Here is a 16557-nt window from a genome sequence, read left to right on the forward strand (position 1 = left end):
CATGATTGTGGAAAACCGGAAGTTGATGGACGCCATATTGAAAAACGTTACTTCTTAAGATAGAGAATAGAAATTCGATTTGGTGGTAGCATATGCTAATTCGTGTATGGCGAATCAACATGATTGTGGAAAACCGGAAGTTCATGGACGCCATATTGAAAAATGTTACTTCTTATGATAGAGAAGTGAAATTCGGTTTGGTGGTAGATCTTGCTAATTAGTGCATGTTAAATCAACATGATTGTGGAAAACCGGAAGTTGATGGACGCCATATTGAAAAATGTTACTTCTTATGATAGAGAAGTGAAATTCGGTTTGACGGTAGCTTATGGGAATTAGAGCATGGCAAATCGACGTGATCCCGAAAAACCAGAAGTTGGTGGACGCCATATTGAAAAATGTTACTTCTTAAGATAGAGAAGTGAAATTCGGCTTGAAGGTAGCTTATGGGAATTAGACCATGGCAAATCAACGTGATTGTGGAAAACCGGAAGTTGATGGACGCCATATTGAAAAATGTTACTTCTTAAGGTAGAGAAGTGAAATTCGGCTTGAAGGTAGCTTATGGGAATTAGAGCATGGCAAATCGACGTGATTGCGGAAAACCGGAAGTTGATGGACGTCATATTGAAAAATGTTACTTCTTAAGATAGAGAAGTGAAATTCGGCTTGAAGGTAGCTTATGGGAATTAGAGCATGGCAAATCGACGTGATTTCGGGAAACCGGAAGTTGGTGGACGCCATATTGAAAAATGTTACTTCTTAAGATAGAGAAGTGAAATTCGGCTTGAAGGTAGCTTATGGGAATTAGAGCATGGCAAATCAACGTGATTCCGGAAAACCGGAAGTTCATGGACGCCATATCGAAAAATGTTACTTCTTATGATAGAGAAGTGAAATTCGGTTTGGTGGTAGATCTTGCTAATTAGTGCATGCTAAAAAAACATGATTGTGGAAAACCGGAAGTTGATGGACGCCATATTGAAAAATGTTACTTCTTAAGATAGAGAAGTGAAATTCGGTTTGACGGTAGCTTATGTGAATTAGAGCATGGCAAATTGACATGATTGTGGAAAACCGGAAGTTCATGGACGCCATATTGAAAAATGCTATTCCTTAAGATATACGAGTGAAATTCGGTTTAATGGTAACTTATGGTAATTAGTGCATGGCAAATAAACATGATTGTCTAAATATCGACCAACGTCTGGTATCTCAAGAATGTTTAAAATTTAGTAATGAAAAGTTTAATAATACGCTTCCCGAATTTTCTTTGAAAAAAGTGGATGACTATACTGTAAGAAAATGTTTGTACGAAATCAAGTCTACTGCTATTGGTGCAGATGGAATATCAACTACAATGGTGAAGTTATCGCTACCTTTTACTTTGCCTATTATCACACATACTATTAACTTTTTGCTCGAGAAATCCGTATTTCCCAGGAAATGGAAAGAAGCTTTGATAACACTACTCCCTAAGACGACCCGACCAACTAATGTAAACGACCTTCGACCTATTAGTGTTCTGCCTGTGTGTTCAAAACTCCTAGAAAAAATAATCTATAAACAGACATTTAGCTTCGTTGCCCAAAACAATATTCTTCCACCCTCACAGTCAGGATTTCGGCCGGCACACAGCACTTCTACGGCTTTGCTGAAAGTCACAAATGACGTCCTCCAGGCTATGGATAAGAAATTCGTCACTGCATTAATATTATTGGACTTGTCCAAGGCATTTGATGCGGTACAACATAAATTACTACTCAGTAAACTTAAATATTACAGTTTTTCACAATCTACCCTTAACTGGTATTTTTCATATCTAAGTACGAAATCAACGTGTAAAACTGTCGCCTACTTTATTATCTAATAATTTATATATTTCATCTGGTGTTCCACAAAGAGCTATACTAGGTCCCTTATTGATTACGATTTGTATTGTAGACCTACCCTCAGTTGTCAAATACTGTAACGTACATTCATATGATGATGACACCCAACTAACCAAATCATTCAATCCAACAGAAATTGCCATAAGTATTGAATACATAAGTAATGATTTGGGTGCGATAAAAAAACATGGTGTGATGCAAATGGCCTTAAAATTAATGTTAATAAGTCATGTTATACATTTATTGGAACTCGAAATGCTATTGGTTCGGTCGAGCACACTAATACAACAATTAAAATAAATGATGATGTCATACCTAGAGCTCAAGTAGTTAAAAGTCTTGGACTAATATTTGACACTCATCCATCATGAGATGAGCATATTAGCCGCCAAATCAATAAATCATTTGGAACACTTAGATTCTTGTTTAAATTTAACAAACTATTATCTTCAGAAATCAAGCAGCGATTAGTTGAAACACTTATATATACATTTCTCGACTATTGTGACGTAGTGTACTCTGGTAGAATAAATAAAACTTTACAAGAAAAAATTCAAAAATGCCAAAATGCGTGCACGCGGTTCATATTTTGCATCCCGAGGCGTGAACATATTTTACCTTCCATAAATAATAAGAATATCCTCAATATGTACCGTAGGCGACTACTGCATACATATTGCCTTATAAGCCTACATAAAATTATTACATCTGGCAAGCCGTCGTATCTGGCGGACATGTTGATCCCTCGCACCAGTATTCACAGCCACCATACAAGAAATAATTTCAAATTTAACCTTCCACTCTGCAACACACAGGCATATCAGTCGTCTTTTTCATATTTTCCTGCAAAAATATGGAGTGCCCTACCTAAGACCATGTAGAGCATATCTAAAATAGTAGAACCTTTCCGAAATGAAGTAAAGAATTTTCTTTTGGAAGAGAAGAGATTGTGTTCAAATACTATGATGTAACTTGTATGTTTATGTTATGTATTTTGTCTACATCTTTTTCTTTAAATTTATTTTTTATTCATTTTATTTTATTTTTATGTTGTTGTCTTCTCACAATTTTTGTATCATTTTATTCATACATTTATTACAATTACTTTATCAATATATTTTGTAACTAAATCATACAATTGATTGTACACTGTATTAATACTGTAATAACATAAGAAATGTAAATTTAAATGTAATCGATGACACGGGTTAGGTGGCAGAACAGCCTCAGGCTGAACCTCGCCCACACAAATAAAGAATTTGAATTTGAAATTGAACTTGATCTGTTGCAAACAGGACCAAGTCAGGTAGGCCTAAGGTAGCTACAGATGAAGCGACATCAACAGCTGTGTTGGCGGCAGTTATGTTGAGTCCGCACCGTAGTACCCACCCGTAGTCATCCAGGGACCTGTAACGTAACGCAATTCATTGGTATTTGTCACCGTTCCGCGTTATTTCCGTACCGGGTACCGCGTACCGGCCCAAGTGCTGTGGACCGTTCCAAGGAAAATACCAGAACCTCTTGGTAAGGCGAACAGTAACGCTTCTGCTATACCGTTCCGTTCGTACCCGAGAGTGCTTCGGGGATGACAGCTTTGGGTACACAGAGTGGAACGTTAAAATACCCGTACCAGAAAGCATGGAACTTGTTCCTTATCTGAATGCCGGTTCCGTTACGGTACGTACCTCTCCTTAGAATCATACCGGTACAAATTCATGATGGGTATATCTGAACTTTAGGATCGGGTACAATTGTAACAAAACCTATTTTCAGCAAATCAAATGGGTATTGAATGGATCAGAAAATATGTCACGTAACTCTTCATTTTAAAACTTTCATTGTTGAATTCTTGAAAAATCGATAAGAACTAATATTAATTGAGGTTGTAGGCAATAAAATATAAATTGTATATACTCGTATATAAATAAATATGGAATCGTGAGATTTGTTATTAACAATGTTACTTTTATATAACCAATACACGTAATATTGGGTGCAAGGTGAACATATTTAAAAAAAATATTTTCAAGCAAGATATTGAAAGTTCGACATTATGATAGTTTATGTAATTAGAATATTACCAACTAATAATACATGTGGAAAAAGGGAAAGTTAATGTACGCCATATTGAGAAATGTTACCATCTAAGCTACAGATCTGAAATTCGGGTTGACCTGGCATTGCCAATCAAAATTATTTTGGTAAAACTGGAAATTAGACGCCATATTGAAAAATGTCACTTCTTAAGATAGAGAAGTGAAATTCGGTTTGGTGGTAGATCTTGCTAATTAGTGTATGTTAAATCAACATGATTGTGGAAAACCGGAAGTTGATGGACGCCATATTGAAAAACGTTACTTCTTAAGATAGAGAATAGAAATTCGATTTGGTGGTAGCATATGCTAATTCGTGTATGGCGAATCAACATGATTGTGGAAAACCGGAAGTTCATGGACGCCATATTGAAAAATGTTACTTCTTATGATAGAGAAGTGAAATTCGGTTTGGTGGTAGATCTTGCTAATTAGTGCATGTTAAATCAACATGATTGTGGAAAACCGGAAGTTGATGGACGCCATATTGAAAAATGTTACTTCTTATGATAGAGAAGTGAAATTCGGTTTGACGGTAGCTTATGGGAATTAGAGCATGGCAAATCGACGTGATCCCGAAAAACCAGAAGTTGGTGGACGCCATATTGAAAAATGTTACTTCTTAAGATAGAGAAGTGAAATTCGGCTTGAAGGTAGCTTATGGGAATTAGACCATGGCAAATCAACGTGATTGTGGAAAACCGGAAGTTGATGGACGCCATATTGAAAAATGTTACTTCTTAAGGTAGAGAAGTGAAATTCGGCTTGAAGGTAGCTTATGGGAATTAGAGCATGGCAAATCGACGTGATTGCGGAAAACCGGAAGTTGATGGACGTCATATTGAAAAATGTTACTTCTTAAGATAGAGAAGTGAAATTCGGCTTGAAGGTAGCTTATGGGAATTAGAGCATGGCAAATCGACGTGATTTCGGGAAACCGGAAGTTGGTGGACGCCATATTGAAAAATGTTACTTCTTAAGATAGAGAAGTGAAATTCGGCTTGAAGGTAGCTTATGGGAATTAGAGCATGGCAAATCAACGTGATTCCGGAAAACCGGAAGTTCATGGACGCCATATCGAAAAATGTTACTTCTTATGATAGAGAAGTGAAATTCGGTTTGGTGGTAGATCTTGCTAATTAGTGCATGCTAAAAAAACATGATTGTGGAAAACCGGAAGTTGATGGACGCCATATTGAAAAATGTTACTTCTTAAGATAGAGAAGTGAAATTCGGTTTGACGGTAGCTTATGTGAATTAGAGCATGGCAAATTGACATGATTGTGGAAAACCGGAAGTTCATGGACGCCATATTGAAAAATGCTATTCCTTAAGATATACGAGTGAAATTCGGTTTAATGGTAACTTATGGTAATTAGTGCATGGCAAATAAACATGATTGTGGAAAAGCGGAAGTTGGTGGACGCCTTATTGAAAAATGTGAAATTTGGTTTGATGGTAGATTATGGAAATTACAGCATGGAAAATCAACATGATTGTGGAAAACTGGAATTTCGTGGACGCCATATTGAAAAACGTTACTTCTTAAGACAGAGGAGTGAAATTTGGTTTGATGGTAGCTTATGGGAATTAGAGCATGACAAATGAACATGATTCTGGAAAACCTGAGTTTGATGGAATTCATATTTAATTTTTAATAAATAAAAACTAAATCGACACTCAAATGTATTTCTTTTTCAACATGGCGTCTATCAACTTCCAGTTTTACAGACAGCATATGCATTGTCCATGTTCGAATTAGTAAGCGCAATAATCTAACCGAATTTCACTTCTTCATCTTAATAAATTGCATTTTTAATTATGCCGTCCATCGACTTTCGGTTTTATAATATCATATAAATTGACCATGTTCTAATTAACATAAGCAATCACCAAAGGAAAGAGGAATATTAAAGTAAATTTTTCCGTTAACGTCCGGTTTTCCCTAATCATGTTGATTTCCAATGCAGTAATATCCATAATATCATAAAACCGAATTTCACTCCTCTATCTTAAGAAGTAACGTATTTCAATATGGCGTCCATTAACTTCCGGTTTTCCACAATCATGTTGATTTGCCATGCTCTAATTCCCATAACCTACCTTCAAGCCGAATTTCACTTCTCTATCTTAAGAAGCAACATTTTTCAATATGGCGTCCACCAACTTCCGGTTTTCCGGAATCACGTTGATTTGCCATGCTCTAATTCCCATAAGCTACCTTCAAGCCGAATTTCACTTCTTTATCTTAAGAAGTAACATTTTTCAATATGGCGTCCAACAACTTCCGGTTTTCCGGAATCACGTTGATTTGCCATGCTCTAATTCCCATAAGCTACCTTCAAGCCGAATTTCACTTCTTTATCTTAAGAAGTAACATTTTTCAATATGGCGTCCACCAACTTCCGGTTTTCCGGAATCACGTTGATTTGCCATGCTCTAATTCCCATAAGCTACCTTCAAGCCGAATTTCAATTCTCTATCTTAAGAAGTAACATTTTTCAATATGGCGTCCACCAACTTCCGGTTTTCCGGAATCACGTTGATTTGCCATGCTCTAATTCCCATAAGCTACCTTCAAGCCGAATTTCACTTCTCTATCTTAAGAAGCAACATTTTTCAATATGGCGTCCACCAACTTCCGGTTTTCCGGAATCACGTTGATTTGCCATGCTCTAATTCCCATAAGCTACCTTCAAGCCGAATTTCACTTCTCTATCTTAAGAAGTAACATTTTTCAATATGGCGTCCACCAACTTCCGGTTTTCCGGAATCACGTTGATTTGCCATGCTCTAATTCCCATAAGCTACCTTCAAGCCGAATTTCACTTCTCTATCTTAAGAAGTAACATTTTTCAATATGGCGTCCATCAACTTCCGGTTTTCCACAATCATGTTTATTTGCCATGCTTTAATTAGTATAAGCTATCGTTGAACCGAGTTTCACTCCTCTCTCTTAAGAAGTAACATTTTTCAATATGGCGTCCATCAACTTCCGGTTTTCCACAATCATGTTGATTTGCCGTGCTCTAATTAGCATAATCTACCTTCAAACTCAATTTCACTTCTCTACCTATTTTAAAAGTAATGGGGCCTACTGCTCATGCCTCCTAGTAACAGGTTGCCTGAATAACGAATATCGACCTTCTGCGCAGGTCGTTGTAATTAGTATAATATACATGAGCTTGTTGAAACTAATTGTTTCTATTGTTAATAGTTTGCCAGAGTGACGGTCTTCAAAATTTTTGCATAGCTGATACCATTATTAACAAATTAATGAAAGATAAACTAGATAGCATTTATACATATTTTTCGGATAAATAAAATCCAGAAAGATCACGAATTACTTTTTTCTAAAGTTATTATAATTAGTTTTAAACAAAGAAGTGTATATTTATCGGTATTCCATTTGCTGCTGTGGAATTTTGATTGACAGTAAACTGTTATGATACGTACTGTAAGTTCCTGTTACAAATGTTACCCGCTTCATCCATTTCTATCCACGTACCGGTATTTTAATAACAAGCGCTGGTCATTGTGCTTTAGTACCGGTTACCAACTTGTGGTTCCAGTTCGTACCCGGTAGCCACCGTTCAGGTACAGTATGTACGGGTACGATCGTACCCGTTCCATCCGAGACCCGTTCCACTCAGTACCTGAAGCGAATGGGTCGTTGAGTAACGGTACGCCTAATTTACCCAGGTTGTAGGTAGGTCCAATCTGTCCGGTACTGTGTGGAACGCCAATGCCATTGTAACGCATTTCGATAGTTCCGTTCGTAACTTGACAGCGTTACAAGTTGGGTTACGTTACAGGTCCCTGAGTCATACTGCTGTTACTGGTGTGAGTCGTGCTTCCATTATGAGGAGTCTGAAAAGGCACAAATGGTATCCATACAAGATCCAGTTGCTTCAACACCTGAGTGAAGACGATCGTGACCGCAGGGTTGAATTTACAGAAGAAATGTCGTAAGGTGTTACAAGACCCTATCTTCCCTCACATGGTGTTGTTCAGTGATGAAGCAAATTTTTATCTCAATGGGGAGGTGAACAGACAAAACATGAGATACTGGTCTGAATCGAATCCTCATTGGGTGGATGCATCTGGGACAGTCCTCCGTTCAAAAGTGATTGTATGGTGTGGCATATGGGGAACCCGTGTGGTAGGACCTTTCTTCCTTGACGGTGCCATCAATGCCGACGATTATTTGAACTTACTGGATACACAAGTGTTTCCATCTCTCATGATCGAGGATGGCAATTTCCATGAGTTCTTTCAACATGACGGCGCTCCCCCACATTTTGGTCACAATGTTAGGGACTATCTGAACATCCAGTTACCCAATCGGTGGATTGGTCACAGGGGGTCTGTGAAATGGCCACCGCGCTCGCCGAACCTGACCCCTCTCGATTTTTATCTGTGGGGCCACGTGAAATCACTGGTCTATTCCGTAAAAATTCGTGATATGGAACATTTGGAAGACAGATTTGTCGAGTGTTGTGCAAGAATTACACTCGACATCTTATCGAAAGTCCATCAGGAATGGGTAAATCGACTCAATATGACGTTGGCCAACAATGGTGGACACATTGAGCATATCCTGTAACATCTGCAACAATGATGTTGTCTCGGCTCGGAGAGGTTGGTCACTTGCAGAATGGTGTCCTCTTTAATCCAAATGGCAGCATACTTTTCGACAGGGAAATCTTTGATGACTGGACAATCAATGGGAGGAATAATTTTTCAATTGTGTTTGTCACATAGTTAGGAAATGGTATACTGCATACTTTCAGTTCCATTGTCTTTGAGGGGGATAAAAAAATTCCTGGAAGGGATAAAAATAATTTTGTTTGCTGGGATAAATATTTTTGTGTGGGGGAAATCCCCGCCCCCCCCGTTAACTAACACACTGTTTATGAATATAAACTCTGAAAAATCTGTTACTTATGTAAACTTTAGTAAAACCTGTTACATATGTAAACTTTATTAAATCTGTTACCTATATAAATTTTATTAAAATCTGTTACCTACACAGGCTTTGAAACGTCTCGGATACATCAATAACACCTGAACTCACAGCCTCAGTGTAAATACACTGGGTTGATGGCAACACAAGAGCACCCGATCAATATCCGTTCTTGAGCTAGCTAATGAATTTGACACTGATTACACAATCTCCCTTCGACGGCCTCCTTACGTGAAAGCCACGCTCTGCCCAAAGAGAAATTTCGGCTTATTTGAGTCGAGTGCTTGTTGGCACTTGCAAATTTAATTTGGACAACGCATCGATCTGCCTAGGCCTTTACTGCCTGAGGCCACAATTTAATTACATTTCTTTTCCTCGTTTTCCACTCTCTTCACCCCCATTGGCTCTGCGGAGGATCAACAAAGAAGGAATGCAACGAAAGATTGTTCGCAAATTCAATCTTGCTTCAAACACCGCGAATCGTCCTGTGATGTTTTAATCCACATGAGCCGTGATTTATAAAAATATGTGGAAGGTATAGTACAGGCAGAGGTACTATTGAGACGAGACGAGAAGAACCTTAGTGCAGTCCAGTATCGTCCCGTTAATAAAAAAGCCTATCTCTTGCAGATATCGGCCTCGTTTGTGTTGCAAATGACCCACTCGTTCTGTATATATCACGTGCTGCAAATATCTATCTCGTTCCCTGTCTCGCGTTGAGTTAGAAATGCAATTCTTGTTTTCGGTCTCATCACGTGTTACAAATGCCTGTCTAGCCTTGAGTTAGAAATGCCAAATCTGTTTCTCGCTTACATAGCTTCTTACAAATGCCTGTCTTGCCTTGAGTTACAAATGTCATTCTTGTTCTTGGTCTCATCACTTGTTACAAATGCCTGTCTCGCCTTGATTTAGAAATGCCACATCTCTTTCTCGCTTTCATCACTTGTTACAAATGCCTGTCTCGCCTTGATTTAGAAATGCCATTCTTGTTTTCGGTCTCATCTCATTGATTGGTATGTAGTATAATTACATTCATTTTTTATATGAGTAAAGTGTTAAGTTTTTTTAAAAAAATAATGGGCAGTCTTTACAAGATACGAGTTACTTGTAAATCAGTTAGAAGTAACATTTAATGATAACTGTAACAAGTTACTTTTTGAAACGAAGAACAAGAACGCCGTTTCTATTTTTTACGTACCAAGTACCGAAAAGTAATGGTTACTTCTCTGAACGTTTCAAGAGCAAGAAAGTTATGATTTACTAAAATAATACATATAAAATATTCACGTGTATACTTTACGTATACAAACTACGTTCCGTTATGTGAGTGACGTAACTGTTTCAAGTATAAAGGTTTATTTAAATTTTGTTATCTCCGTATTTTCACATTTAAGCATGAGGTTTATTATGATTTTATTAAAATTAATATTAATATTAGATGGTCAAGGCAGTCCGCTTGCAGTTCATGCATTCTAACGAGTTATATCTAGAATGAAGTTACTGTAATATTAACTTAAAGTTACATTTTAAACTAACTGCAATTTAACTACTTTTCAAAATTAGTAAAACTTGATTTGTTTTTTTCTTATTTAACGTCGCTTTTCTTCCACTTTTGGCTAATTGCGACGACGAGGATGAGTGATGATATGATGAAATTGATGAAGGGACACTCACAAAGAACACACTTGCCCAGGCCGGGATTCGAACCCAGGACCCTTGGCGTCGTAGAGCTGTGCTAGAATCTCCGCCACGGAGGTCATCTAAATTTAGTAAAACTGTAACGAGTTACTTTATGAGCAAAGAACAGTTCCTTTCAGAAAGTAATTAAGCAAACACTGATAATGGTGTAAGTGATGGAGAAATTGGGAAAGTGTTCCGATAAAATAAAATTCCTCAGGATTTTGAGGAGAAGAAGAACAAGAAGCCGTGTGCAGTGGACTGTGACAGAGAGAGAGAAGGGTAAAGGGGGGGGGGGGGTTGAAGAAAATTGGAGCACTGTTCCTTGAATCTTGCAGTCGAGGCAAAGACTCGTGTCCAGTAGCTCAAATGATTCGGAACCATCAGATGGGAATGGGTCCGATTGAGAAAAAAAAGGAGGCGGACGAGATAAAGAAATAATAAGAAACAGGGCGTGGTCTGGAAGAAAGAGGAAATAAAAGTAGAGAATACTTGCCGCAATGCAGAGTATTATGTATATGTTTCATAGTCTTATACGAAAATAGGAAATGCCCTAGTGTAACTTGAAAGAAGAAACGCAATGAAGATAATGTCTGTTGAGAAATGAACAAAAGGTGGACAGTATTGTACTTAAACATATTTCGTGAGAAAGGTTATCTGAGGTTCTTAAAACATGAATTCAAGGAGAATTTCCAAAGGTCAATTGTTAAGCTACATTTGAAAGTATAAATCACACTGTAGTGTGTGTTGTGGCTGACAATACTTTACATAAAATCAAGACATTTCCAAATATAAATTCAACGTAGTGGAGGCACCATCATTCAATAGACTGGTTGATATGTTTCTCCAAAGAGGATATATACAACACATTAGAAAGGTAAGAAGGCACTAAACATTTTTTTCAATCTTATTAATCTATTGACACAGAACTAGAGTGTAAAGTGTAAATAGTATCGTACGCTGAAATACGAAAATTGTAATTACCATGCGTTGTGATAATGTCTAGAAAAGATGCACGACTTGCTTATTGTGATGTGGAATTATTGTAAATACACTTAGTGTGTTACAAAATTCTTTAAATAAACCTTAAAGCCCACTTAGACGCGCTGCAACAGAACTTCTGCTGTCTGCTTCTATTGAAATCAAATGGTGTAACGCCCACTACAGCGAAACCCGCGGAACCGAAGCACGCGATTTCCGTGCCAGAAGTCTGCAGATTTCTAGGGCGGAAATTTTCCGTTGCCGCAAATACCCTCTCGTGTAATTCCGCGTCTCTTCGTTTAGCTCCGGCAGGCGTCATGCTCGGTCCCGCTGTAGCCGAGCACGCAAAATGTTCGGCCTCGGCTGCGTGGTTCGGAGCGTGGCGGCGCGGTACATGGGCGGACTACCCTCGAAAAGGCACATGGAATTTTCCACTCGGTGCGTTTCCGGCGTCTCAGTCGACGTTAAGCTCAGAAGAGGATGCTTTTAGTTTTTTCATGTGAATGGAAAATATAGAGCACCGCTCTGGTGTATTTAGTGATGTTAATTAGCATATGCCTAATTCTCACTCTTCGCGATATGCTGAACTCAAGGATAGTCAGATTATAAGAGCGGTACTACCAAAAATAAGAAGTTTTATGTTAATAAATTGCTATAACCATGATGGTATTTACAGAGCCGCAATGGTGCAGTAGCTTTAGCCGTCTGACTTCCTTGCAGAGACTCGGATTGAACTCCTGGGGTGGGTAAGTTCAGGTAGGAACTTTTGCAGTAATGTTTCTTGCATGGAGCGTCTCTGAGTTTCAGCCAGCCTCTAAGAAAAAGAGTACTAGTGGGCAACCGTGGGAGGTAAATGGCGGATGGAGGTTGTGGCGGTCACATCACCTCCGCAAATGGCCGAGATCGTCAATGTGTGAAGTCCTACCTCCACATTTCGAAGGCTACCACCCATAGTCCCACTGGAACGCTGAATAATTATGAGTTCTACACATTGTGTATTATATCCTAATTCGTCTGACACCCAGCAACCCACTGACAACCATCTACTTACTCACAAAATGATTCTGGAATCCTACATGAATTTGAAGCCCAACAACGGCCATAGCAACATTTGTTCAAGTGTACTGAGCATGGATATCATTCCAATGCAAATTTTACACGTTTGAAATTTGTAATCAACTTTCAAGAAACTGTAAAAAGCAATGAAAGATACATTCCAATTAATATTTAGAATCTAACTCATATCTCACTTACTCCAGTTCATCGTTTCCATAATTAAATTATAACCTCGCCTCCAATTGATGTAGGACGATGAAGAAAGTGAAAGATAAATTTAAATTGCCAATTTCAATGTTCATTCACTTTGTTTTCACAAAGTAAGATTTAATAATTAAATCAAAACACTAAAGAAGCAGAGAACAGACAACCTTTACAACACACGATTCCAATGTACCTACTATTATCTTTGCAATCGACAGTACATAGCAAGCATGGTTAGAACATGTCTTGTTGCTAAAGAGAAAAGAGTTGTCCTGAATCCATTAAATTATTTTTGGATAATGTATTTTTTATTGAAAGCAAAATAAAATTTAGTAAATTTTTTAAAAATTAAGGACGACATATTTACCCTCTAAAATGTGCCTTCATGGCACGGCTATATGCACGGGGAACTTTACCTTTTACCATATTAACAAATGCAATGTAAATTACCATTTTCATAAAAATTCATTTCATCTTTAATTATATTTAAAAATTTGTTGTCAGTCTAACAGAACTTAAAACGTAATGGGCTGTAATTCAAAATATAAGTAAATTAAAGAGCTCGGGACAAGATAGTACCAAGTCACGTTTTTGTGCTTGTCATTTTAAGTGTGCGATACTTTCCTCCAATTTTACTTTCCTCAGACAGACTTTCATTCATTACAACCGTTTATCAATGCTTTAATAAATGTGTTTAGCTTTTTCAGAAGAAAAGGTTTCTTCCATTGTGTGTGAAGAAGTTTTAAGTATCTCCTTACCTTTTTAATGTGTTGTGTCTGTTCTGTAGAAGTCCCTTTATAACCTTGTACTTTTAACTTTTCTCAAGGGGCTTTTTACAGCCTTTTTTTACTTTCGGTAAGGTTTTTAGATAAGGGGATATTTCCTCGTATAGTTTGAAGTGTGCAGAATGGTCATATGTGCCGATCCACCTAAAAGTTTAAATTCATTCATTGATGTAAGAAACACTGCCCTTAAAGTTCAAACACATCAATTATGCATTTACAAGTGCAATTTCTCCTTCTTTGTAATACAACCAATATAGAAAAACCTGACTTGATAATGACTGTATCGACGTAGTGCACCCTGGACTGCATTTTGCAGACGAACGAGACTTTATCGCTAGTAATTCTGTGTGTTGTCCCGTGTTTTGTCCTTATGTGTTCTGAGTGCCTCTTTACAGCATCAGCTTTTAACCGAAGTCAGAATATTTTAAAATTTTAGTTACGACACGACATTACAGATGTTATTTTAGTTCTGGTAAGGGGCTGGACACGTATAAAGTGAGGGGTGCAAAATAGCCTAAGTGCTGACGCACCCAAAGTTTAAAAAAGATTAAAAAATAATGACTGTAACTCACTTTCATGTCATTTCACTTGAATTATCTTAAAATTTCAAGGTGAATCTTAATATGGCTTGTTACTATCTAACCCAGATTCCTTCAATTGTAATTATCCCAATAATTAACATTATTATGATCAGTACTACTAATAGCTTTGAATTAGCTTTATAAAACTACAAATGGGACGCTAAATTCACATAAAGACATGCAAATCGGTCCAGTTTGAAGTATAATTTTCACTCACACACACACACACACACACACACACACATATATATATATATATATATATGCAGAGAGGGAGATGGAGAAAGAGACAACTACTTCCATTTTACTCTACGTATAATAGTAACATCAAAGTCACTAAGCACAATGTAAGTCTTGTGAATACAAATGTGCTTTACGAGAAATCACTTGAGGTGCACGAAGAACAACGATTAAACAGTGAACATTGAAAGAAACACGAAATCAACACAAACTTCACAAGTTAACACCGGTTATTTTCGTTTCTAAATCTAAACGAAAAATTTGTTTCAACGTGCAACATTACCTAACTTTGGTTTCGTTACCATCGTCGCACATTTGCTTGTCATCCGTGAAATTTCTTCTATTTCTTTCTTTCGAGAATGGAAGATATAAATTGTGCCTACTGCAGTAGTTTTAACATGTCTAAAAATAAGGTAACAAAAAATAAGACATAATCAGCACTGAAATGTTTATAACAATATGCCTCATTAAAATATATAGTAATTATCAACTACTTGAAATATAAATTTAGCAATTTAAATTAAAACATTTCGTTACAGTCTCATGGTGGTAAAAATATAACATACAATTGTATTTGCTAAAAACTATAAATAATAAAAATAAATACAAATCATCTAATAGAAAACAACATAAGTTACAAAAAATAGCTGACACTAAGTCAAAATGCAACGTCATGTGAAAGTTAACAATGCATATATAAGCAATAATTGTACTTGTAAGTTATATACAAAGCAGCGAATAAAATCACAATTAAAAAAGTATTAAGGCTTATCAGTCGCTAAAGGGGATCACAGGTCAGATTGAAATATATTGAAATTCAAAGCTTTGATTTATATTACTTCGCTTCTTGTGCCACGTTTGGCTAATTTGCGAAAATGGGGATGAGTGATGATATGATGAAATTGATGAATAGACATCACAAACGTCTATGCCCAAGCCAGGATTCGAACCCGCAACCTATGGCGTCGCAGCGCGATGTGCTAACCACTCCGCCACGGGGGCCGGCTGAAATTCAAAGCTCTATGGCAGACTAGAGGCAGATAATGCATTAATTCATTAACTCTGATTCTGCAGGTTTCTTTTTAACTAATATTTTAGTTCATGTATCTCTATCTAAATTCAATTCGATTAAATCTTAGACCCATTGAATATCACTAATCACTAGATATAGTCAGGGTGCTTGACATTAAATTGTTAAAAAACCGCAGAGAATAAATTGGATGAAAACTCTCTCCGGCAGACCTTTTCTTTATTATACATATAGTATCTCTCTCTCTCTCTTCTCAGGTATCACGTGACTGCTTCCAACCAATGGAGCAGAAGCCTACACGGTAGTCTTGTAAGTATTGCAATCCCAAGAACAGAATTTCTCGCAGGAAAATAATACCTACAGAACGGTCTTTCCAGTTCGGTAATGGTATTACAGATTGAGTTGGGACTAACTTGACAAGACTGATTTAATTCAGCGAACCGTGAAAGGGGGGGGGGAGGGTGGGGGTGGAGTGAGACTTCAAGTTTATAAAACTGTTCCAGTGTAGATTCACAGAGAAACAAGAACGACAGACATTCAGGAAGTATAAATGTCGTCGACGGAAGATTTAGGCCTGGGCTACCCGCACAAGAAACTCGTACCAAGTAAACAAAAGGAAATTATCTTCCTCTTCCTGAAACAGAGCACTTCTGTATGGAACAAATCTCGAGAGAAGGTACGCGATCTATAAAGGATGAACGTTCAGTCTGCAAGTGGCAATCATGCACTTCAATGAACGTCCAGGGACTGTGTGATGCGAAATCTAGATATCCGCTTCTTCAGTAGCATTTGCCGTCTTTGTTTTGTAGAGATGTAACAGTGTGGGCTGGTTTAGCAATGCAGGTCGTTATGCTGCGGTATTTGTAACTAGCAAGGCTTACTGGTTGGTCTTCTTCCTGCGTGTAATACAGGGAGTAACATTCTTCGTGCAACCGCTAGGTTCCTGGAACCGGGTAAGGCTCCTCGATGTTGGCCGCGTAGGTAAAGCACGACGGTTGCATAAAGAATCATCCATTCTACAGGGTGGTCCAAAAGTGTGGAAACACCCGAAG

The 16557-nt window shown here is 37.6% G+C and overlaps 1 protein-coding gene across 3 annotated transcripts in view; it reads right to left on the reverse strand.

The window, feature by feature from the left end:
- Nucleotides 1–16557, reverse strand: part of LOC145978632 (uncharacterized) — a 495167-nt gene that overhangs the window by 158549 nt on the left and 320061 nt on the right. The window contains exon 2 of one of the 3 annotated variants that reach the window (XM_083111382.1): nt 14759–14877. The exons of the other annotated variants lie outside the window; for them this stretch is intronic. Coding sequence (XP_082967508.1) covers nt 14759–14801 — 43 coding nt within the window. The 5' untranslated portion in view covers nt 14802–14877. The remainder of the gene's footprint in view (nt 1–14758; nt 14878–16557) is intronic. 3 annotated transcript variants of the gene reach the window in all.

This window comes from Lepisma saccharinum, chromosome 25 (assembly GCF_977018435.1).
Source record: "Lepisma saccharinum chromosome 25, izLepSacc3.1, whole genome shotgun sequence".
In the NCBI taxonomy this organism is placed as follows: Eukaryota; Metazoa; Arthropoda; class Insecta; order Zygentoma; family Lepismatidae; genus Lepisma; species Lepisma saccharinum.